Genomic DNA, 22560 nt, shown 5'->3' on the forward strand with positions numbered 1-22560 from the left:
TGTGGTGACTCACCTTGTATGTGCGGACTGGAAACACTGCTTGGCAGTGCATGTGACATTGATTAATAAGAGGAAAGACTGGGTTAGCCATTAGATACATTGGCAGAAAAGTTATAATCAACCTCAATTAAAGCATACAACTTGAATCAATGAGATGATTTAGCAAGTAGGTGCAACTGTTACAAAGCTTGATAGCCTGAAGGTCACCTCCAGGATCCACACCCACAAGGTGTTGTTGTTGTTGGTGGTGGTGGTGGTGTGTGTGTATGTTCATATCATATTGGGCCACAAAAATGGCTCAGCAGGTAAAAAGTGTTTGCCACCAAGGCTGACCACAAGTCCTTTAACTTCCATGCTCCTGCAAATTGTCCTTTGATCTACAAGAGAGAGAGAGAGAGAGAGAGAGAGAGAGAGAGAGAGAGAGAGAGAGAGAGAGAGAGAGAAGAGCAAGAGACAGACAGACAGACAAATAAATGTAATTTAAAATTTCTTTAAAATCCAATTTGGTAGGCAAATTTCAAATTAAAAAAAATGATTAGACTAAAACACCAAATACAGGTCTTCAAAGGTTTTCTAAAAGAGACAGAGAATACTATCCATGCAGCAGGGTGTAGTACAGACTGAATTTCTGTTGGATATTTCTCTGATAGTGGGAAAGGCTTGGCCCTGAGACATTCCCATCCAGTTTGTCTTACAACTGCCTGAGTCTTCTCTTTGGTGTGGACTCAGCTTAGGGTATAGAAGTATAGTGCCTATTACCTTGGCTTACCCGCAGACTCGGGGGTTTAGCCAACTCGGCATTAGTGGAAAGGCAGTAAACTCTGAGGGTTTAATCAGAACTGACCATTATTGTCACTATGGGATTTAAACATTTCTCCCTGATACTGCATGCTGGCCCATGGACAAGAAACATGGCTTGCTCCTAGAGTAGCTGTGTGTCATTAGGTGTGGAGGAGCAACAGGCTTGACTAGTCAGGATGCTGACAAATTGTGTCTCCTTCATCTGCAATCTTTGATCTTAAGCTTCTTGCTGTCTGTCTTTTCTCCCATTTCTTTCTGCATCCACAGATGGGGTGGCAGCCTTCCGTGCCTTCTTGAAGACGGAGTTCAGCGAGGAGAACCTGGAGTTCTGGCTGGCCTGCGAGGAGTTCAAGAAGACCAGGTCAACTGCAAAGCTAGTCACCAAGGCCCACAGGATCTTTGAGGAGTTTGTGGATGTGCAGGCTCCACGGGAGGTGAGTTTGTCAGGACAGCTATCTCCTGAGGTCTTGTGGGTGGGGCTGAACAATGCCCTGGGATTTCTTCCTGTTCCAATGGGCCTCCTAACTCTGTTGAGTTGGATCCCGATGAGAAAGGGGTAGCTTTTAATGAGTGAAAGCCAAGAGTTTGTGCAAAAGGCCCTATATTAGGAGTGGTTTTGCTGTCTGCCTGACACGTGTAATCCAGGATGTTATTTTGCCCCAGTGATTTTGCAAGAGTAGGTACCGTGGAGTGCATGTCTATTTTCCTGTTGAAGGCAGCATTGGGGCCTCTGAGATGACTCACTGGGTAAAGGCACCTGCTGCCAAGCCTGATGACCTGAGTTTGATCTCTGAGACCCACATGGTGCAGAGAGAGAACTGACTCCTGAAACTTGTCTACACACACACACACACACACACACACACACACACACACACACACACACCACTAAACAAATGAACAAACTTGTGATAAATAGCTTTTAAGGACAGCAGAGGTTAACAGAATAAGTACCCTCTTTTAAAGGATTTTGTTTGCAGTTCTTCCATAATGTGGGACTGTCCTCAATTTATTCAATCACTCTGAGCCTTATTTTCCCCGATATAAGAGAGGATAATGTCACTCGCTTTTCCAGGCTACTCTAAGTGTTAGAGATGAAGCACCTCCTGAGCATTTGCCATTGCTCATTAATGAATATTTATAGTCACTTTCATTGCTGGATTAGAATGAGGTATAGCTGTTCTGAATTTTAATACAGCATGTCCCTCGGGAAGGTTTAATTGAACAGTTTGCTCTCTCTATTTAGGCAGCTTTGACTTGGATGTAAGGCCTTTACCAGTTGGATAGAATGCTATTAGCCCCTAATAGTGACATATAGAGAGATGTACATTTACCAGGGTCTGTCTGTATTGGGCATCTATTGACCTTGGTAGTTAAGGAAGAATGAGAGAGCATATTTAGGGGGACCTTCATTAACAACTGGCTTGAGACTCACATTAGTCTGGTATCAACCCTCTTGATTAGGATTCGTTGATTTGAGAATTCTTGCCATGGTTCTCTTACCCATCCTTCCTTTTTTAGACAAGCTTTGTAGTTTCTCTCTCTCTCTCTCTCTCTCTCTCTCTCTCTCTCTCTCCTTCTCTGTCTTCTCTCTCTTCCTCCTCCTCCTCTTCTTCCTCCTCCTCCTCCTCTTCTCCTTTTCTGACATGGTCTCTTTGCATAACTCTGCCTTCCTGGAATTCACTATGTAGACCAGACTGGCCTTGAATTTACAGAGACCCAGCTGCCTCTGCATCTTGAGTGCTGGGATTAAAGTGTGTGCCACCAAACCCAGCTAGTCTCTTGTTTCTTCACTTACCTTACTTACACCACAAAACTAAGCCTATTTGGACTTCAGCCTCCACCACATTTCATCTAGAATCCTGAGGAATAAAGCCCAGGAAAGCAGTTTGAGAAGCAGGAGTAAAGCTAAAGAGTGAGATGCTGCCGTGGATTGGCCTGCTGCCCAATAGGTGCCCTGGCCTCTGAGGGCCTGTGACCTTGCTCTCTGTTTGTATCTCCAGGTGAATATCGATTTCCAGACCCGAGAGGCCACGAGGAAGAACATGCAAGAGCCATCCCTGACTTGTTTTGATCAAGCTCAGGGAAAAGTCCACAGCCTCATGGAGAAAGACTCTTACCCTAGGTTCCTGAGATCCAAAATGTACTTAGATCTGCTGTCCCAAAGCCAGAGGAGGCTCAGCTAGACCTCGGATGGGGACGCTTGGAAGTCACTGGCTTTCCTTTCCCCTTGCTGCCAAGACCATATTCTGAAGTGAAATGTCATAGATGTCCAAAGGCGCTGGGGTTTGGGGTAGAAGGCTGGGGGCGGTGACAAGGGAATGAAGGGCTTTTCCAAAGTATGACCGAGCTGATGGAGCTGGGACTCTATTCCTTCTACCCAGATTTGTGTTTTGGTTAGAGGCAGCACCGCTGCTATCATCCTTCTCTGGGTGGGCCAGTAACAGGCCCTTTATAATGCCTTCGGTCATCTCTATTGAGAAGGCAAATTCACTGTGCCGGGCTAATTTGTAAATAACGCAAATGCAGCTCCCATGACCTCCACACCACACCCTCTTCAGCAGGATTCCTGGCCTTCACCTTGTCCTTTCCCCAAAGGAGGATTAGCTAGATGCCTCAGGTTCTCAGTTCTGCTGCACTGTTACAACCCAGAGGCCCAGCCTGAGTAACTGGACCTCACAGTTTAGAAGAGAGGTCTCTTTGGAATTCCATTTCCCTAGCATCATTGACAGGTGACCTCTGACAAAGACTGACCTGACAAAGGATATATATTCCCTGGAGTTGGCTGTGTCTTCCATTTCCATGGGACCAATAGGGAGTCTGAGGTCCCTTTTCGGTCTAAGGAATTCACTGAACTTCCTTTACACTTGCAATTCTAGAAAGGGTCCTGGGAGATTTCTCCCATGACTTCTGAGCAGAGCTGTCCTTTTGAAAGATAAGAGTTTGTGAATCTTCTTCAATTCTATTAAGAACTTTTCCTAGAAGCCGAGTGACCAGGGAATGTAGCATCAGTAGAGTTTTGTGCAATGAGGCTCCGTATGACCTGTCTGTTGCCTAATGTATTCCATGTCCTCACTTTCCCGTGGCATCACATAGCACTGATCTCTTAGGATGAAAGATGGCTTGGCAAAGGGAGGTGCATTCCCATAGCATGACAGCTTCCCTAGTGCCTGTTGCTCTCCCTGTCTCTCCACCTCCTTCTTCCATGAAGGGCATGTAACTATGATGGGGAACACTGAGAACCTAGCCTGAGACTCTCATTGCAGCTTGCTTCCTGGACATACTTTCTTAGAGAGGGTCCACTTTTGGCTGTTGAGAAATAGCTCCCTTCTTGGTCTCTAGCCTTTGGGACTGACCTGGGAAAATCACTGTGAATATCAGGCTGTGGAAACTCTCCTGCAATGTTTATGTGGTACCCTGGCGGGGCGCTGGCTCCTGGAAACACACCAGGATATTCTCTCTTGGAGGAGGCACGAACATCATGGAGTCTCTGAAGTTCCCCAGGAGAAAGCTGACCCTGCCATCTCCTGCAGGGACAGAAAGATGAATCTTCAGCACAGAGAGCAGAAGATGGAAGATGAACCTAGAAGCTGTGACCTCTGGGTGACCTGAGAATGTGGTGAAGGCACTGCTGTGATAATTCACAACCAGTCAACTTGGGCCCATTGAAGAGCCATAAACTTTCAGCTTGGCCAAGTCTGTGACCAAGCTGCCCTAGAAAGCAGGAGGTGGAAGGCTGGGCTGATACTCTCATTTTGTGGAGTGCTAGGCCTTCTAAGGCATCCTAGGGTTTGTATTCTGGTCTTGGAGAATCAGTTCCTTCCTTGGTTGTAGCCAGACAAGGCCAAGAAGGCCCCATGAGTCTGTATTAGTGCCAACTGCCCTTCCAAGTGGCACACTGTCATCTGTGAGTGGGTGTTAGTGTATGGGTGTGAACCTCAAAGAGAGAGAACATCTACGTCCTAGGCCTCACACTGAAGGGACCTGGGGCAGTCATTTAAAAAGAACTCTGAAGCTTCAAATGGTGATCCTAGTCAGAGCACATAGATTTCCCTACCCTGACATAAAAATATTCTTAGCTAAAGCTGCCAGAATTAGTGTAATGATTAAATTCTCTCACAGGGTATTTTAAACATTGTTTACATATGAAATGTGCATCTGCTGCCAAATGCTACTGTCCAATATGCGGTGCATATACACTGGACCTGCAGTGATGGAATCATCCCAGATGGGTCTTCTCAACACTGGCCCCATCCCAATGCAAAACGGCTCCACGTGTGTGGTGTGGCACCCTCCTTTGGGGCCTAGAGTTCTTGCCAGCTCTTGGTGGGATGAAGGCTGCAGATGATGATGTCATGCACCCTGATGACTCCTTTCCACATTGGGTGGGGGTGGGGGCGGAGAGTAGGTATGAAGGACCAAGTTTGAGTATCCTGAATTTTGTAGCTAGATAAGTTTGTGTCTGTGTCATAGTCCCATTTATGGTACTCCCATGAAGCATCTTGTCTGTGTGTGTGTCTGTGTGTGTGTTTCGTTGTGAGTTGTGAGTCTTGGGCAGTACACCTCAGACATGATCTTCCCATGTGAGTAGCTTTTCATATCCCCTATCTCCCCTGCTTCTTCTAGAAAGCACAGCGTTTCTATCCCCGATACCTCCTCTTAGGCACTTTGGTCATGCTAGCCCAGGTTATGGTCTGTGTTGAGACAGAGAAATGTTTACAACATCTAGAGCAATATCCAAGCATACCTCATCTCCGAGCTTCCACGCCTCCCAGCCCCCTCCCCTCATCTCCTCCTCTACGAGCCTCATCTGCCTCACTGGGTTGTCATCACAGATGCCACCATTTCCATTTGATGTTTTCCTTTGCTCCAGTCATGCGAGTGTGCTGACGACTGGCCCTGGACTCAGGCCAGCCCAGGCAGCAGGACACCGTGCTGTGACTTTCCATCCCTGAGCGACCTGTCCCAGGCAGCAGGACACCGTGCTGTGACTTTCCATCCCTGAGCGACCTGTTGGTCCCACTGGAGTGTTGACTTGCTTTGGGTCTGGTGTGTGGTTGGCCGTTGCTCTTGTGGACTAACTAGATCTCAGTCACTGACAACTCGAGCATTCTGGGTTGAAGGGGGGAGTGATACCCTGACGTAGTATTTATTATTAGGCATGAAGAATAGAGGGTCACCTTGAAAGCCCCTCACAAACGCTAACTCCCAGCTTCCACACCCGGAGGAGGTGCTGATCCTATAGACCTAGGCAAGAGGCCCATAAAACAACATTGAACAAAAGAAAGAAGCTCCTGGACGTGTAATGGCCTACAGGCACTGGACAGAGATGGCCCAAGACAGTGGTTCTCAGCCTCGCTGCTCACTAGGCTTACCAGGGGAGCACTAAAAAACAACAACATCATCAACAACAACAAAAAACTTAACTGTTCAGTTTCTACCATAGAGTAGCTAAATTGGAAAGGCTCGGAGGGAGCCAGGTGGCAGTAGTTTTTAATGTCTTGATAGCAGTTCCAATGTGCAGATGTGGACAGGAAACGGCAGCCTAAGCAATGAAGAGGAACAGAACTGAGTAAAACAGGGCCCGGCAGCCCACTTGGATGCCAAAAGCACAATAACCAGGCCACCCTGCCCACTCTGCAGCTGGCTCTCGCGGTGGTTGCCTCCTGCCTCTCAGTCTGACTGGCTCCTTTGAGGTCATGTTTGCGTTCAGGCTAAATGCAATAGTTGGTAGTAGGTCCGCCAAGGTTGGGGACATCAAGGCACTTGACGGAGAACTGCTTTGCCCTGCTTCCCCAGCCTCTACCACAGCGCTTCCTCCCCGGCCTGCATCATGGACTCCATCTCCGTTTGTCTTCATATACTCTTGTGTTTGGCCATTGTGTGTCAGGCTGTGCCTCTGTACCCAAGGTCATGCAGTAGGGTGACTGGAACATAGCTAGGGAGTGAAAAGTGTCTCAGTAGTGACAGTCGTGATGCAACAGCTTCCAAATTTCTCTGTGGAGGGTGGCCCTTCCTGGATGAAATCTGGGAGGCTTTTCCAAGACTACAGTGTGACTCAGACTCCTGCTTTAAGCCCTCACCATTTTCTTTGGCCCTGTGTTGGATAGGCAGCAAGGAAGCTGCAAGCTGGCTCTGTTTTCTGGTGCTTTCTCCAGAACTTGCTGCTCTGAGAAACCAAAGCTGTGAACAGGCGAATGCTCTGCCCAGGTGTTTGTCATGGATGGACCCGCACCGCCTGGACAGTAGAGAAGCTTTCTCTGCTGGAAGAAGGCATGAGAACCGGGGAAAGGTGGACAATGTGGAGGGAGCCTGAGGAGGAGGGGCAAGGCAGGAGAGACTCCCCAGTTGCTTCTCCATTTCCCAGAGGGAAAGGGGGAGAGGGCACATTCATAGGCAGGATGGCCTTCTAGCAAGAACCCCAGAACTCCGTCGACCCTGCAGAGGAACTCTGGTTTTCTACCCTTGCCTTCAGTCTGTCAAGTGTCAGCTTTCCTGAGGTCCACCCCCTTCCAGTTAAAACAGGAGAGGTAGTACCAACAATACTCCTGGCGCTGGGCATCTATGCCACTGTGACACTTGGCATGAGACAAGGAGGGAGAAGCGAAGAGGAGAGATGGCTTTCTGTCCCTGTGGCTTCTCAAAGACTCTACAGGATGCCGTAGGGGCACCATGGGATACGTCAGGATGGGACTCCGGCCCTCACCAGGTTTTGGGTTTGGGGTCCTCTCAATAAACTGTTTATTTCTTGAACTTAACCCCTCTGCTCCTTCCCCTCTGCCGGGTTACAAGGCGAGTAGGCCCTACATACGCCCCGACCACAGTAGCCTTAGCTGGTCACTCACGGAGCACAACGCAGCTCATCTGCCCTATAAACCGCTTGGCCGACCGAATCCTCATTGAGTTCTTTCATTACCATGTAAAGTGAAATACACTCACTCACCTTTACTATACACAGGCTGTGAGAACATAATAAACAAAACCTGAACAAGCTGCCCTTCGCTCTCTGCCCACATTTCTGGCTGTCTGACTCTCTATGAGCAAACTCTTCCCACAACACGTGGACTCCGCAGGGGGGCAGCGCGTGGCCCGGCCCTGCAGTGTCTGTCACGGGGCTGGCCACCAGGGAGAGTAGGGGTGTGGATAGACACGGGTTGATTGAGAACGGTCTGGGGCTGAGCGTCGGGGGTGGTTATGAGAGTGGCTTTGTGAAGTGCCATACAAATGTCAGGTGGTATTTTTATTTGTGCCACCTACGGCTTGAAAATGCTGGGAGAGAAAAGGCTGGCGACGGTTTGGAAGTTTGTTCAGCTGGGGCCATCTGAGACGCAGTTGGTTCATATTGCTTATAGCTGTCGACTGCTTTGTGCAATGGCGTCTCCCTGAAAGGTGCTGCATTAGTCATCAAATCTTTGTGCCTGGTGCTCAGGTCCTGCTGAGGGGACAGTAGAAGAGTGAGCCACTAACTCTGCTGCCAAAGGCTTATCCTTCAGGTGGGGTGAAAAGATGGAGGTACATTGAAACTTTATAATCCAAATACATCCCAATTAAAAATAAAATCAGACCAGAGAAGGTCTGGCTTTAGTGGAAAGCTGATTTTTCTTCAAAGGGTTATACGTAGAAAGGGTTATTATGCAACCAATACCCCTCAAATTCCAATGTTGCTGACCGGGAATCATGACCACCGGGAAGACAGCAGACTATAGCCCTCCCTGGAGAATACATGTGGTGGCTTTCTTTCTCTTTTTCCAGCTTTGCTTTTCTGCTGCTTCTTTTATTGCCAACAGAGGTCATCTCCTATGGCCAGGAGAGAATGGAGGGGGCAGAGAGCCAAAGGACCCAGTCAGTGATCATGCCCAGTGTGGATGCTCTCTAGCCTGGGCTGTGAACGAGAAACTGGAGTGGACTCTGGTACACTTCTAGTTTACTGGTGACTCTGTGTCTCAGGAGACACTCCTTACAACACCCTCAGTGAGAGTGATTTCCATTCTGGCTGTGCCTGCTTTTTCCTGGACTATGCCCTGTGGTATGACCCCTGAAGTCTGCGTTCCCACGGGTCACAGGAGGACCCTGTGCTGACCTTCACTTAGGATGCTCACAACTGGTCCACTGGGAATCCTGAGGCCTGATAAAGCAGAAAGTATGTTTTGTTTGGCAGCCAGGGCTCCTTAATCAGCCTAACACATCACTGGCTTTTCGGGGCTGAAATCAGACCCTCATCTCTGGGCTTCAGGCATCGGGTATATGCCAGGCTCTCCAACAGACCATGGAACCCGCTCCCTCCAGGGGCTGAGGTGAGAGTCAGGCACAGTCTTCTTCCTCCTCTTCCTTTTCTTCCTTCTAGGGATGGGGTGTGATGGGGCTCCTGGTTACTAACAATTTCCTCTATAAAGCTTCACAAATTCCCCTTCCCATGGTCTTTTGCTCTTTGGATGGGGTAACTGGAACTTCTGGCTGGCTTTCTACTCCTTCCCTTAATGGTAACTTGGTGTGGAACTGGCTTTTGTGTCTGTGTGCTCTCCTGAACTCTGAGAGAAGCTCTGGCCGATGTAAGAGACTTGGGGCTACACCTAAAGTTTCCTAACACACGGGAAAAAATAAGTCCTACATCTACTAAGTAAGAGTCATTGCCAGAGGCAGAGACTCCTGTGGGAAGCTGTTAGGTTGGGCCTGTCTTTTCTGTGGAGCTGCTATAACAAAACACCATAGACAGGCTGGCTTATGCATAAATAGATCTGTATTTCTGTTGTGCCACCTCCTGTCGGGCCAAACTCTAGGTCATACTTCTGAGCTGCAATAATAGAAGGAAAATAAGGGACTCTCAGTCTCTTTTTATAAAAGGATACACATCCCACCAGTCCATGCCTCACCCCGTGGCACAGAAGGGCATCTAAGTTCACAGCCCAGGTCACAGCTAGACAGGAAAGGCCACAATCCAAGAGCTGTCTTTGATAGGGTCACAGCTACAGGCTCTAAGGGATTTGGAATCTGACACTAAAAACATCTGGGTTGGAATTCCAGTTTTAACTCTTGCAAGGTATAGGAGTTTGGGGGAATTCCCATCTGTAAAACTGAGATGTTAACAGAGCCAGTACTAGGGTTTGCTGTGATCAATAAGTAGTTAGCACTGACTCCTCTTCCTTTTCTTCCTTCTGAGGATGGGGTGTGATAGGACTTCTGGTTACCAACAACTTCCTCTGTAAAGCTTCACACACTGCCCTACCTGTGCTCTCCTGCTCCTTGGATGGGGTAACAGGGCCCTCTGCCTGGCTCTCCATTCCTTCCTTTAATGGTTACTTGGTGTAGAGATGACTTTTGTATCTGAGTGCTGCTACACTCATGAGTGCAAATGCAGTGCGTGTTAAGTGCAGTTAGGTTTCTCCTTTTGTAACTCGCTGGCTTCTTGCATGACTGTGAAAGATGAACCATGACCAGTGAGAGAGCGGAGGAGGTAAAGACGACTGGTGTTCAAGCCCGGCAGGCTGAGTTCTATCCCCCAAATCCATGTAAAGGTGGAAGGAGGAAGCCACCTCTACAAAGTTGTCCTTTGGCTTCCAAACGCATGGCGGATGTGCCTGTGATGCTGCAGAAATAAATAACAATAAAAGAAAACCTCAGAAAGCCAATGCTATTATAAAATCAGTATGCCTTCTCTTCTTTGCTTCACTAAACTCCCAAGAGAAGAGACTGTGTCTTCCTCATTCCTTGCTTGGCTCCCTAAATATTTACTGAAAGAATGTTGAACCCACAAGTGCTTTGGGGAGGCACTGTGTACGGCTGAGACGCTAGTATAATTTAGTGGTGGAGGCAAGACCTCTAAAACCCGGAACCTCGGTGAACTTCCTTGGCTCTTACAATGACTCTCCTTGGTTTATAAGCATTGGCATCTGCCAGGTGAATGTGGACAGCTGTGCACTTATGAGCAGGAAGAAAGAAAAGAAACAGTTGGGAGTCAGAGGCTTAGCTGAGCAGCTGAGACTCTGTCTAGCCAGATCCCCATGACAATCCTATGGGATGGGGCATTAGTTTCCTAGGATGGTCAAAACAAGTTAGCGCTTTCCTCCTTTCAAAACCCATTTGCTTCTTGCATGACTATGAGAGAGAACCGTGTCTAGTGAGACGGCACAGGAAGTAAAGGCAATTGCTCTGCAAGCCCAGCAGCCTGAGATCTACCCCCAGAACCTATGTGAAGGAGGAAGGAGGAAGTCAGTTCCACACACATGACCAAGACAACAGAACTTTATTGTCTCATGACTCTGGAGCTAAACTTTCAAGATCAAGGCCCTTCTCAGCTGGTTTCCAATGAGGCATCGCCCCTAGACTTGGTGATGGCTCTTTGCTTGCTACTGGGAATATACATCCCTGAACTGTAGGCTTCAGCAAGTCGTGTCCCTAGTCCTTCTCCTTCAGGCACTGAAACCAGCCGTATGAGCACCTACAGGGGCTGGCTCTGTGCAGAGATAGTTGATGGGGAAACAAGAGGATTCAGATCTTGTCAGATCAGAGACTCAATGGTGACTCTGTACAGCACCCTCTGGATGGCTCTTGACTTCCAAGCACTGGATTCTATTTTTCCTGCTTGAAGTACGGAGCCACTTATGTTCATTTGGTAGGTGCCTATGCTTGCTATGTAGAAAGTCCTCAGAAGAGCCAAGGAACTCCTAGAGTCTCTTCCCTTCTCCTAATGACAGCTGTCCTAATGGACAGATATGTCCTTCTTGCATAACTTCAATGTCATCCTCTTTAAAATTCTGTCTCCAACTTCTGAGGTACTAGGGGTTAGGAATCAGCCCATTATAAGGTAAATGCTGCTGTTATCACCAAGAACACAAGAGGAAACGAAAGCACAGATGGATTATATGATATCCCCAATGTCACATGGGTCGAGGCTGGCAGAAGTGGAGTTTAGAATTCTGGCACTCTAAATCCAGAGTCAACATCCCAGTGTCTACTGTGCTGTGGACAGGAGGTTCTAGGGGATGAAGTGGGTGGAGCTGGTACTGGAAGGAACTTGGAGTACTAGAACTAAACTGTCCTGGGATGGGACCAACAAGTGTACACTGACTAGAGTAGAGATGGGGGACACATTTCTGACCTTTGCTCACTCAGAAGTCTGGAATCCTGATAGAAAACAACCATGGTTGAAAAGATGTACTGTAGAACCTGCCTGGGGCTAGAATGGCCAGTTGTGTGCAAGGCTGTTCCCTGGCAATGAGTCTACAGATGCAGTCACTCAGTTTGATTTGTGTCAGTCCTGCCTTCATACTGTCTCCCCTAGTCCTTCAGTCTGTCCTCCACAAGGGCACATCAAGGATACAACATTCCTTTTAGGGTTGCTGAGCCACAGCCCAGTCCCCAGACTAAGGACATGTGGCTCCATCTCCCTCATCTGCCGTGGGAAGGTATGTCCCCAGTGTGTGGACCTCAATGCTATCTCCCTCCAGCTCCATTCAGCAGGCACTAATACTAGCATCATGGGCATGAACAGGGGCTGCCTCTTCCCAGAGGTCACTGGTGGGAGAGCACAGAGGATTCTGAACCACAGAGGCAGGGGCCTGGACACTGGTGTTGTCTGGGACCCTGGAGAAGGAGCCTCTCCAGGTCTTGCTTTGCTTATTAGCAAAAGGGGCCCAGTCAGTACATTTCCTGGCAGGGTAGCCACAGGATTATGGGTAATTTATTGAAACCACATGGAGCAGGACTGGGTATTGGGGAAGTGCTTAAAAAATTATAGCTCTAAGCGTTGGCGACCCTGGCCCCGGTGTGAGGCTATCTTACTATTCAGTCCCTTAACATTATCTGGGATCAGTTGGCAGTTAGTCAGCTGAGGTGGGTGAATGCTTGCAGAAAAACAGAGCCTCTGTTAGCTTGTAAACAACGCTTCTCACCTAAGAGGGTACTGTGTTAAATGCAAGTTAGATATGCCAGGACTCTCTGCTTGTCACTTAGCTCCTCAAATCACCACCCCAAATGCAAACAGATTAACTGGATGTTTGAGTTGGCAGAGGAAAAAAAAAACAAAAACCAAAAAAAAAAAAACCCAAAACAACCTCCTTGCATCAGATCTGATCAGGCACTGACAGCATGCCCTTACCTAATGGCAGGAATCGAACAATACTTTTGGCTTGTAAGCTCTGGGGTACCACAGGTGGATGTTCATACTCTGAGTACCCCCACACCCCGGTGTAAACTGCTCAGGGATGAATGGGGATGGAGTCACTTTCAACTCATAATAGTGATGTGTAGGTTTGCTGGGACTCCAAAGGAAATGCTTTCTACCGCATGTTCTAAAAATGAATGTGTTGGGGTTTTCCAAGTGAGGGTATTGTTAGGCCAGTTGTAGCTAGTGTGTAAGGATCATTGACAATTGGCAGAGTCTCCCAGGAGATGGCAGAGAACTGGGGTGAGGGGCTGGGATGCTAGGCTTCCGGGAGCTTGTGTATCATGATCACGTCCACATTTTGGTCCGGTCTGTGTGGATCATGGGAAACTCTTACTGCGAGGTGGGGGAAAGATCCCTGGGGAGGTGACTGTGGGCAATTACTCAGCAGCTCTTTTGCTTTCCCTGTGGCCTTGGCCTGGGTAAAAGAAGGAGAGGGACAGGCTCAGGGCGGACCCAACCCTGACGCAATCAGGAGCAAATAGCCTTGCATACCTGATTCAGGGGCTGCCACGCCTGAGCTGAAGCAACCTGAAAGAATAGGTGTGTGTGTGGGGGGGGGGGGGTACAGGAGAGCTGTCGGACCCTTGTTCCTCACACTGCTCAATGGCCTTTTCTGCAGGCAGCTCTGCAGAGGGACTTGACTCAGGCGGGGAGGAAGTGTTCTCACACAGAGGGACTGGCATCTGCAGCCACAGAGACAGGCTCGCATTGTTGAGGGAGCAGCTGTTGGCCACTTGTTCACTGGCTTGGGCTAATCCCTCTTTTGAGTGGAAGCTGGAAGCCTGGATTCTAAAATAAAGGAAACAGGAGAAGCGCCACGGCATGTTCAGTGCCCGCTGTCTGGGTCATTAGCTTCTCGAGGTGAGCCCAGTGTGCTGTTTTTGGTTGGCTCCCCTGCTCACCTCATCTAAAGTCCTCATACCGCTCCCCTCTTGCCCCTCCCCCACTCAGGATCTTGACAGCTGTCCATCCTGTCCCTGAGGGCCTTTTTTGTCTCCCTGGCACCTGCCCCTGTTCTCTACAGTGTTCAGGGTCAGAATGAAGCATTCCAGGCTGGACAGAAGCCAGAGAAGCCTGGCCACTTTGAAGGGACCTCAGCCTCTTAGATTGCTATCCCTTCCCATTCATAGGGCATAACAACCTGTCCTTATAAGGTGGGTGGGCAAAGCCAAGGACCTTTAGGTGCCTGCTTGAGAGCATAAGTTGGGGGTGGATTGGAAGAGTCTGGAGATGTTCTCAAAAGCCGTAGAAGAAATTTCATGTACATCCACCACCCATCCAGAGAAGAATGGAATAGATCAGAAGCACAGAAGTAGCACTTACTATAAACCCCATAGAGAGGTCAATGAGAAAAGGGGGGCACACATTCATGTAGGGGATGCTGTGACTCGCATCTCCTTTCATTTTCAGTGCAGTAGGTGTGATGATCCCTGGGCTCTGAAGGGTTAACCGAGTATGCTGATGAGTAGCAGCTGGGGTGGCAGACTCTGCCTCTGTGGTGCCCTGGCTCCCAGCCTGTGCTTTGCCTTCCTGAGGAAAAGCCCCAGGCCTCTCTAGAGCACTTCCTGTGTGAGCGAACTAAGCTTCTTAGCTCTTCAGTTCTTGTCGCTCTCTTTACCTGGAGTCTGAAGTCTCAGAGGGAGTGAGTCAAAGCTGATACCTCTTCTCTGGCAGTCCTGTTGCCCAGGACCCTGGCTGGCTACGTGATTCCCATCCTAGTTCTCATGATGATGGTAAGTAGACCTGGGACAGCTTTTCCTACACAAAGATGAGATCCCTCACTCTCCACCTGTGGGGCTTCAACACTAGGTTTTTCAAACTGACCCCTGCACTTTTTCTTCTAACCTCAATTTAAATCTTTAGCACAGAGGTTCTTCCACCTGTGGGTTGGGAGCCCTTTGACAAACCTCTAGCTCCAAACATATTTACATTACGATTTATAACAGTAGCAAAATTACAGTTACGAGAGTAGCAATGAGAATAATTTTGTGGTTGGGGGGTCACCGCAACATGAGGAACTGTACTAAAGGGTCGCAGCTTTAGGAAGTTTTGAGAACCACTGCTGTAGTAAATTCCCCTGGAAGATTTAGCCTATGAGCACTCATCAGTGACCTTGGGAAAAAGTGAGGCTCCTGCCTAAGTCTCAGGGACTTTCTTTGGAGGGACTGTATAGACTCTGCAGGAAGTCTGTCAGCCACGGTGCAGCAACAGCTGGTCTGCCTAGGGCGTATTTGCCTGGTAATTCTAATTTTTATTTGAATGCCCATCTGCCCCATCCCTGACATCACGGTGCAGCTGTGATCTTGTTTTCCCTTCCTGTTGCATGCGCCCAGGGCATGATCTTGCACTCACTCCTGGGCAGTTAACTGGCTCTGTGGGTGGCCTCACCCTGATTAGCCTGTGGATTGGTTGGGAGTGGGTGTAACTAGGCAAAGCAGGAGTAACTAGGGAGGCTTTGACTCTGGGTCAACCTACCCTGGGGGAGGGACACCTGCCAGGGAATATGGGAGCATCTCCTCTGTTCTGAGGGAGGGAGGAAGGCAGTACCCTGAGAGATGATGGCTTATGATGCCCAGAGACGGTCTTCTCAGTGCAGAGCTCAGCCCTGCAGATTAAAGGGCCACGTGACTCTTCATCTGGACCACAGCAGGGTTTCCAGACCAGTATAGACCAAGGCACATTAAACAGACATTCAACGAGTTCATCAATGCCAGCAAATAAGAGTTCTTTTCAAGATAAGACTGTGCTGGGTGGAGGTCTCCTCATTATTCTGATTGCCCCCAAGCCCCGCCCTCTACTTTTTCTCAACTCTATTCTATGTGGCCATCCTAATTCTCTGACTGCTTGCTTGCTGTGTGTTACGGAGAACTTTCAGGAATCTCTCTGAGACTCCATTTCCTCATTTGCTAAGTGGAGCTAGTAACTTCAGAAGTGCTCTTATATATGCTTGCCACCAAACATCAGCAGCAGCACCGTTGATGATTAAAGGACTAGACATTTTAAACAGACTTCTTATAAGAGAGATTAATACTTTTACAGGAATATCATGCAGCTGTAAACAACAGATAACAGTGACACTCTAAACCCCTCTAGATGTGTGTGTATGGTGGTTTGAATATGTTTGGCCCAGGGAGTAGAACTATTAGGAGGTGTGGCCTTGTTGGAGTAGCTGTGTCACTGTGGGGGTGGGCAATGAGACCCTCCTCCTAATCACATGAGAGGCAGTCTTCTCCTAGCAGCCTTTAGATAAGGATACAAAACTCTTAGCTTCTCCTGCACCATGCCTGCCTGAACACTGCCATGCTTCTGCCTTGATGATAATAGATTGAACCTCTGAACCTGTAAGCCAGCTCCAATTAAATGTTGTCCTTGTAAGAGTTGTCTTCATCATGGTGTCTTTTCACAGACATAAAAACCTAACTAAGACAGTAGTTGGTACCAGGAGTGGGGTATTGCTATGATAGGCCTGACCACGTTTTTGTTTGAATTAATGTGGATTTTGGGACTTTGGATTTGGAAAGCTATGGAATGCTTTGATTTTTTTTTCTTAAAATTTAAACACAATGAATCTGTTCATGCATAAATATATATTTTAAACAGGGTTTCACAATGTAGCCTAGAACTCACTATATAGACCATGTTGGCTGCAAACTACAGAGACCCATCTGCCTCTGGAGTGATGGGATTAAGAGCTATATGCCCTGAAACAATATATTTCAAGGTGTGTGCAATGAACCTAAAGAGAACAAGAAAATGGTAGGGGATAGGTTTAGCCTGGGTGATGAGAGGCAGAGGAGGGCAGGCAAAGAGCGCAGGAGAATGTCTGTAATTCACATCCATGTAAGCCACATCGTTGAAACAAGTGGGTGAGAGAAAGAAGAAATAATGAAGACTCAAGCAATGGGTCAAGAAGGATAGTATAAAATGAACAAAGGGTTTTAAAGATTCACTTGATTTTGTGTATTTACTATGGTCTAATAACAGATACAGTTGTAGGGACTGCAGGATTGCTTTGCACAAGAGAAAGTGCATCCCATACTTCTAGCATCCACCATCCACCAGGAGTTCAAGAACTAGCTCTCCCAGGAAACAGGGACTTTATCTTAGTCTCCACCAAGGAGAGGAGAGAAGAAAGTAAAGGCTGGATGGCCTTGTACAACGCCTTACAAATCATCATCAAACAAAACAAACAAAAATGGTGGGCAAAGGTGAAGGACAGAATCCCTGGGCCTAAAGCCCAGGAGAACTGGAGGAAGCCACCAGCACAGGTGCAGAGACAGGCCAGAGAGTCTGAAGGTGACAACTCATTATAATATTAAAATGTATACTCCTGGGTGGAGATTTAAGATGCTAATGAGCTGTGTGGTGCATGAAGCTGTCCCCAGAACTTCACATCATGGAGCACACACAAGAAAGTGTCCTGCTTTTAAAATGACTCAGCTCATCACATAAGAACCCTGCCCTGTTTGCAGCAGAGGACATTTGAGTCACTAACCTTTCTGGCTCCCTTCCATTCTTTAAAATGTATCTTTTTCTAATAAACTGTCCCTGTTTTTACAGCTATCCAACCCATCTCTTCAATTCCTTGTTCCTGGGCCCAAGAACTTAGAACTCCCTCAGAACCTCCAAGTATCCCTGGAACCCTGGTCCTGGCCAATACCACGATGTAACTGTATTCTTAGTGCTTTGATTCTTCAGGGTGGATTCCCAAGTCACTCATTCACATCCATTTCCTTTGTCTTTTCCTCTGCTTCCGCTTCCTGAGACCAAAGCTTCCGTGTCCTATATCACAGAATTAGATCGAGTATAACAGCTGATGACAGATTCTTCCAGGCATTAAATGTCCCGATAGAATTTTGTTTTCTATCTCCCCTGCATTCAGCCAGAAAATAGGAAGAAAACATAGCTTTTGAACATGGAGCTCCTTGAGTTTTGGTGGCCCACTCACAGGGACTGTGATGTCCCCGTGCAGAGGGAAGCTCAGCTGCTGTGATCTCTACCACTCTAGGAGGGTGATAGAGGAGGTGACCTGAGGTTGCATCTGAATGGTATCTATGGCCTAACAGAAAAAAGCTTTAGGCTTGAATGGTACAGCCTGGGGTACTGATGATTTCTTCTGTCACTGTGACTAAAATACTTTAAGAAACAACTTATGGGGACAAAAAAAAATTAGTTTGACTCATGGTTTCAGCCAGTCACAAAGGGACAAAAGGAATGAAGGGTGAAGTTCTGCCCTGGGTGGCTGGGGAAAGTCATTAGCTTCCATCCATGCTCCCTGAGCTGTACACAATTCAGACGTGACAAGGCATGTGGTCTGAGCCTACTGTCTTCAACCTGTGTGTCAGGTGGAATGAAGGGGAAGAGACACCAAAAACAGGCCTGGGAAGAAGAAGAAGAAGGAGGAGGAGGAGGAGGAGGAGGAGGAGGAGGAAGAGGAGGAGGAGGAGTTCAGTGAAAAGAAGCTCTGGGAACACACATGGGTGTGAAATGGAAACAGGGGCTTTTAAAAAGTGTTAGGCTCTGTGATAGTTTGGATGAAAATTCTCCTATAGGATGTGGAGTAGCACTATTAGGAGGTGTGGCCTTGTTGGAGTGGGTGTGGCCTTGTTGGGTTGGGTGTGGCCTTGTTGGAGGGGGTGTGGCCTTGTGTCACTGGGGGTGGGTTTGGATGATCAGGCTATGCCTGGTGTGGTAGTCCCTTCCTGCTGTCTGAGAATCGAGCTGTAGAACTCCCAGCTCCTTGTCCAGCACCGTGTCTGCCTGTGTGCCGCCATGCTTCATGAGGATAATGGACTAAACCTCTGAAACTATTAGCCAACCCCCGCTAAATGTTTTCCTTCATAAGAATTGCTGTGATCATGGTGTCTCTTCACAGCAATGAAACCCTAACTAAGACAGGCTTCAGTCTTAGTTAGGTACAGTGCACACATGCAATCCCAGAACTTAGGAGACAGGCACAAGGGTTTGGATTTCAAGCACAGCCTAGGTATCATAACAAGTTCCAAGCCATCCTGCCTGATAAGTGAGACCCTGCCCCAAATACCAGAAACAAGTTAACAACAGTTGTTAGTCGTGGCTTCAGAAAAATTACCTCCCTTTTCCTAAAGGAAGAACTTAGTCTGGGTCAGATACAAAACTGAGATCAGGCCTGTGAGACAGACAAGACGCCTGAGGGAGCAGTGCTGGTTATTTTCATCATAGCGACAGAGAGTGAGCACATTCTATGTGTTAGGCACGGGCTGTGTTTCTGCATACCCAAACACAACTTATTATCCAACCATTGAATGTGTCCAAATACTCATTTTCCAGATAGGAAATATAATCACGTCAGCTTCTTAGGTCAGCTGCAGTTACATGGAGATAAACAGTGAAACTGGGGGTGAAGAAACCAGGAGTAGGGGTGGAGTGAGTGATGGAGGTAGGAGTTGCTGACCACCACAGACAGGAAGTGTCACGTCCTGTCTGGGGTCACGCTTGCCTGTCTCGCTCAGAGGTGGGGGTGGTGTCTGTGAATTTTGAATAGGCAGTAACTATGAGACTTATGTGTAATATCCCTGCCCTTAGTGAACGGCCACACTGCTGTCTTGGGGGAAGGGGACACTGTCTGTCTGATTGGCATTTAACTGAGATGACGTCCTCACCCAGAAGAGATGAGGCTGAGAGCTCTCATGCATTAGTTGGGATTTGGCTAAAGGGAGGCCCAGGGGCATAGACCCGTCATCCCCTTACCTGGTGCAATTCTTTTTCAGTTGAAACTGTGACCTGCCACCACCTTTCCCGATTGTTCCGTATATTTGAAATTCTTGTGGGTATTTTTGCTTGTCTTTGTGAGTAGGGAAAGAGGGCTTTTACTGTTGAAGCTCCTTTTTAAAAGATGTGATATAGGAAAGGAGATTATAAATAGGAAAGGTTATGTAAGTAGAAGTGATGGATTTTATTCCTGCTGCCCGTGGAGCATAGGCAAAGGTCTCTGAGCTCATCTTACCAGGGGCCTGTCTCCCTTCATGGGGCCGACCCAGATGGGATGCTCAGAATGGCATCTTATATAACACTGAGATAACTTGAATACAGTCCCTCTTCTCAGTCCATATTTGGTTTGGTTTTTCAATTATTTTTTTTACAGTGTTTTCTCCCAGACAATGTGCCTTGATGATGATGTAAAGGAAAACAATACAAGCCATGCCTGTCTTCGATGACTGGACAGCTCAGTGGGATGGCTAAGGGCAGAGTGGACATCTTCCTGTTCAGTGAGATTTTAGTTACATTCGCAATCCGTAGAAGGCAGAAGGGGCAGTGTCAGCTGAGGTAGAGGTAGAAAAGAGGAGAGGAGGAGAGGAGGGAAGGAAGAGAGGAGGGGAGGGGTGAAGGAGGAGAGGTAGAAAAGAAGAGAGGAAGGGAGGAGGGGAGAAGGGGAGGAGGGTGAAGTCTAGGGTTCCTTTTGGCAGACCTCATCTTTTCTCCCCTAGGCCCATCTAGGGTTCAAAGAGCCCAGTTTAAAGGGCATCAGTTTCCACACAGCTTACAGAAGGATGGAGGAGAGAATACTTGCATAGTTTAGGGATAGACAAAGAGCCTTCGGACATAAAAGCAGCAGGCAGAAGAGGAAAGAGTCTTAGACTACACCAAAATTTAAAACTTCTCCTTGCCCAATGACAGCATTGAAATAGATAGGATAGCCCGGTCAGGAAATGATTTTTGCAGCACACGTTTGCCAAAAGGTTTGTATCTAGAACTCTTATAACTCAACAGAAAATCTGATCCTAGAACAACTTATAACCTTGACCAAAAGATGTGAACAGGCCCATCACAAAATCATGTATCTACGTGGCCAAAAAAAGCACATTTAAAAATTGGTTCATAATCATCAGGAATGTGCAGAACAAATAGTTGACCAACTGTTTGTTTTGTAGATAGTGATGCCAGAACCGGAAACAGCCTGTGTCCTTGCCAGTTCCGAGGGTCCTTGTATCTGAGGGTCCCTGTATTAGTCAGCTTTTTTTGTTGTTGTTGCTAATGTGTGTGTGTGTGTGTGTGTGTGTGTGTGTGTGTGTGTTAAAGGTTTATTTTGGCTTATGACCCTAGATAGTCAAGTTCAAGACTAGATGGTTCCAGTCTTTGGGCCTTGGTTGAGGACAGCTCACCATAGCAAGAGAGCAGGGGAAAACCCACTTTTATCACAAGCCAGAAAATCAAATAAAGAAAAGAGACTGAGCAGCTGGGTTCCATTCAGGACACATTATTAATGACCCCAAACCTCCAAAAGGAGTGTGGAGGGACCAAGCCTTGGACACATAGCCCTTCTGAGGTCATTGATTCTAACTAGAGCAAGCTCCAAATACATTTTTCCTCCCTTTGCCTAACCCTCTTTTCCTCATAGCTCTTTTTTCTTCCTCCAAATTATTTTAAACTCTAGCACTAAAGCCACAGGGATACAGCCAGATTTCCACAGATGTCAATGGCTATATAATTTTTATGTATAGCTTTACAGACCTCCTTTCTAAGTTTGCAAATGATGTATTACTGATCCTCTTTGCCAGGGAGCACTATCCAAGTGGGCTGTGGTTCCTCTTCTCTGCAAGCCAGCAGGCTATCATTACTATCAGCCAAGCGCCATGACGATTCTCTTCTGCCCATAAACAGCCACATTTGTGAAGAATAAGTGACAACCCAACGGAGAGCCAGCTGCACCGGAGCTCCAGGAAGCTCTCCCAGGGACTGGGGAACTTTTGGAAAAATCATCCAAGTCCCTCAGTGAGATTGTGCTGTAAATCCACTAGACCACACAAAGGTCTGGCAAAAGTGTGGCTGTGTAAAATTCTTACACAGTGGTGGTATGAATGCAAAGCGGACCAAAGCACTTCAGAAAGACACTTGGGCACTTCACATAAAGCTAAATGTATACTTACACTATGGCCCAGTTACTAGGAAAAATACATGTCTATCAGGAGTCAGTTATGCAATATCTACTGTTGTACTCTTCATGGCAGCCCACACACAGAACCAGCCTGGATATACACAACCAAGGAATGGAGAGAGAAAATGTAATATGTATACAGGGCTTTTATTTAGCCTCAAAAAGAATAGAATCGTGTAATTTGCAGGAAAATGGGTGAAACTGGAGCAATCACTGTGTTAAGCAAAATAAGCCAGATTTAAAAAAAAAAAAAGACAAATATCACCTTTTCTCTCATATGTAGAATCTAGATTTAAACACGTATATAACATAAGGTAGACGGTGATTAAAAAAGGAGAGGAAAAATCTCCAAGGGTGGGGGCAGTGTGGGAGATGAAGTAAAACATTGCATAGGTAGAATGCAGATTTATGTACATATAAATATAGGCATATATATATATGTGACATGAAAACAGAAGGGAGGAAGGAGAGTGGGGGGATTAGGCAAATGCAAACATGTGTATATGTGTGCACTATCACAATGAAACCTGTTATTTTACAAGCTAACTAAAATTAATGTTAAAAAGGATGCATATGCTAATGCTTACACCAGCTTTATTCACCATAAGCAAAACTCAAAACAATGCAATAAGCAAGGCAGCAATAAGCAGATTATTCGTGCACAGAATACAGAATATGTCTC

General features: G+C 47.2%; 1 protein-coding gene across 5 annotated transcripts in view; it reads left to right on the forward strand.

The window, feature by feature from the left end:
• Positions 1 to 7796, forward strand: part of Rgs8 (regulator of G protein signaling 8) — a 44556-nt gene extending 36760 nt beyond the window's left edge. For all 5 annotated transcript variants that reach the window (XM_029483087.2, XM_029483104.2, XM_029483106.2 and 2 more), the window contains exons 5-6: positions 1069 to 1235; positions 2805 to 7796. In XM_029483087.2, the coding sequence (XP_029338947.1) occupies positions 1069 to 1235; positions 2805 to 2987 (350 nt within the window). In that variant the 3' untranslated portion in view covers positions 2988 to 7796. The remainder of the gene's footprint in view (positions 1 to 1068; positions 1236 to 2804) is intronic.
• The last annotated feature ends 14764 nt before the right edge of the window (positions 7797 to 22560 follow it).

Source organism: Mus caroli, unplaced genomic scaffold (assembly GCF_978045245.1).
Source record: "Mus caroli unplaced genomic scaffold, Mus_caroli_1 scaffold_1, whole genome shotgun sequence".
Classification (NCBI taxonomy): Eukaryota; Metazoa; Chordata; class Mammalia; order Rodentia; family Muridae; genus Mus; species Mus caroli.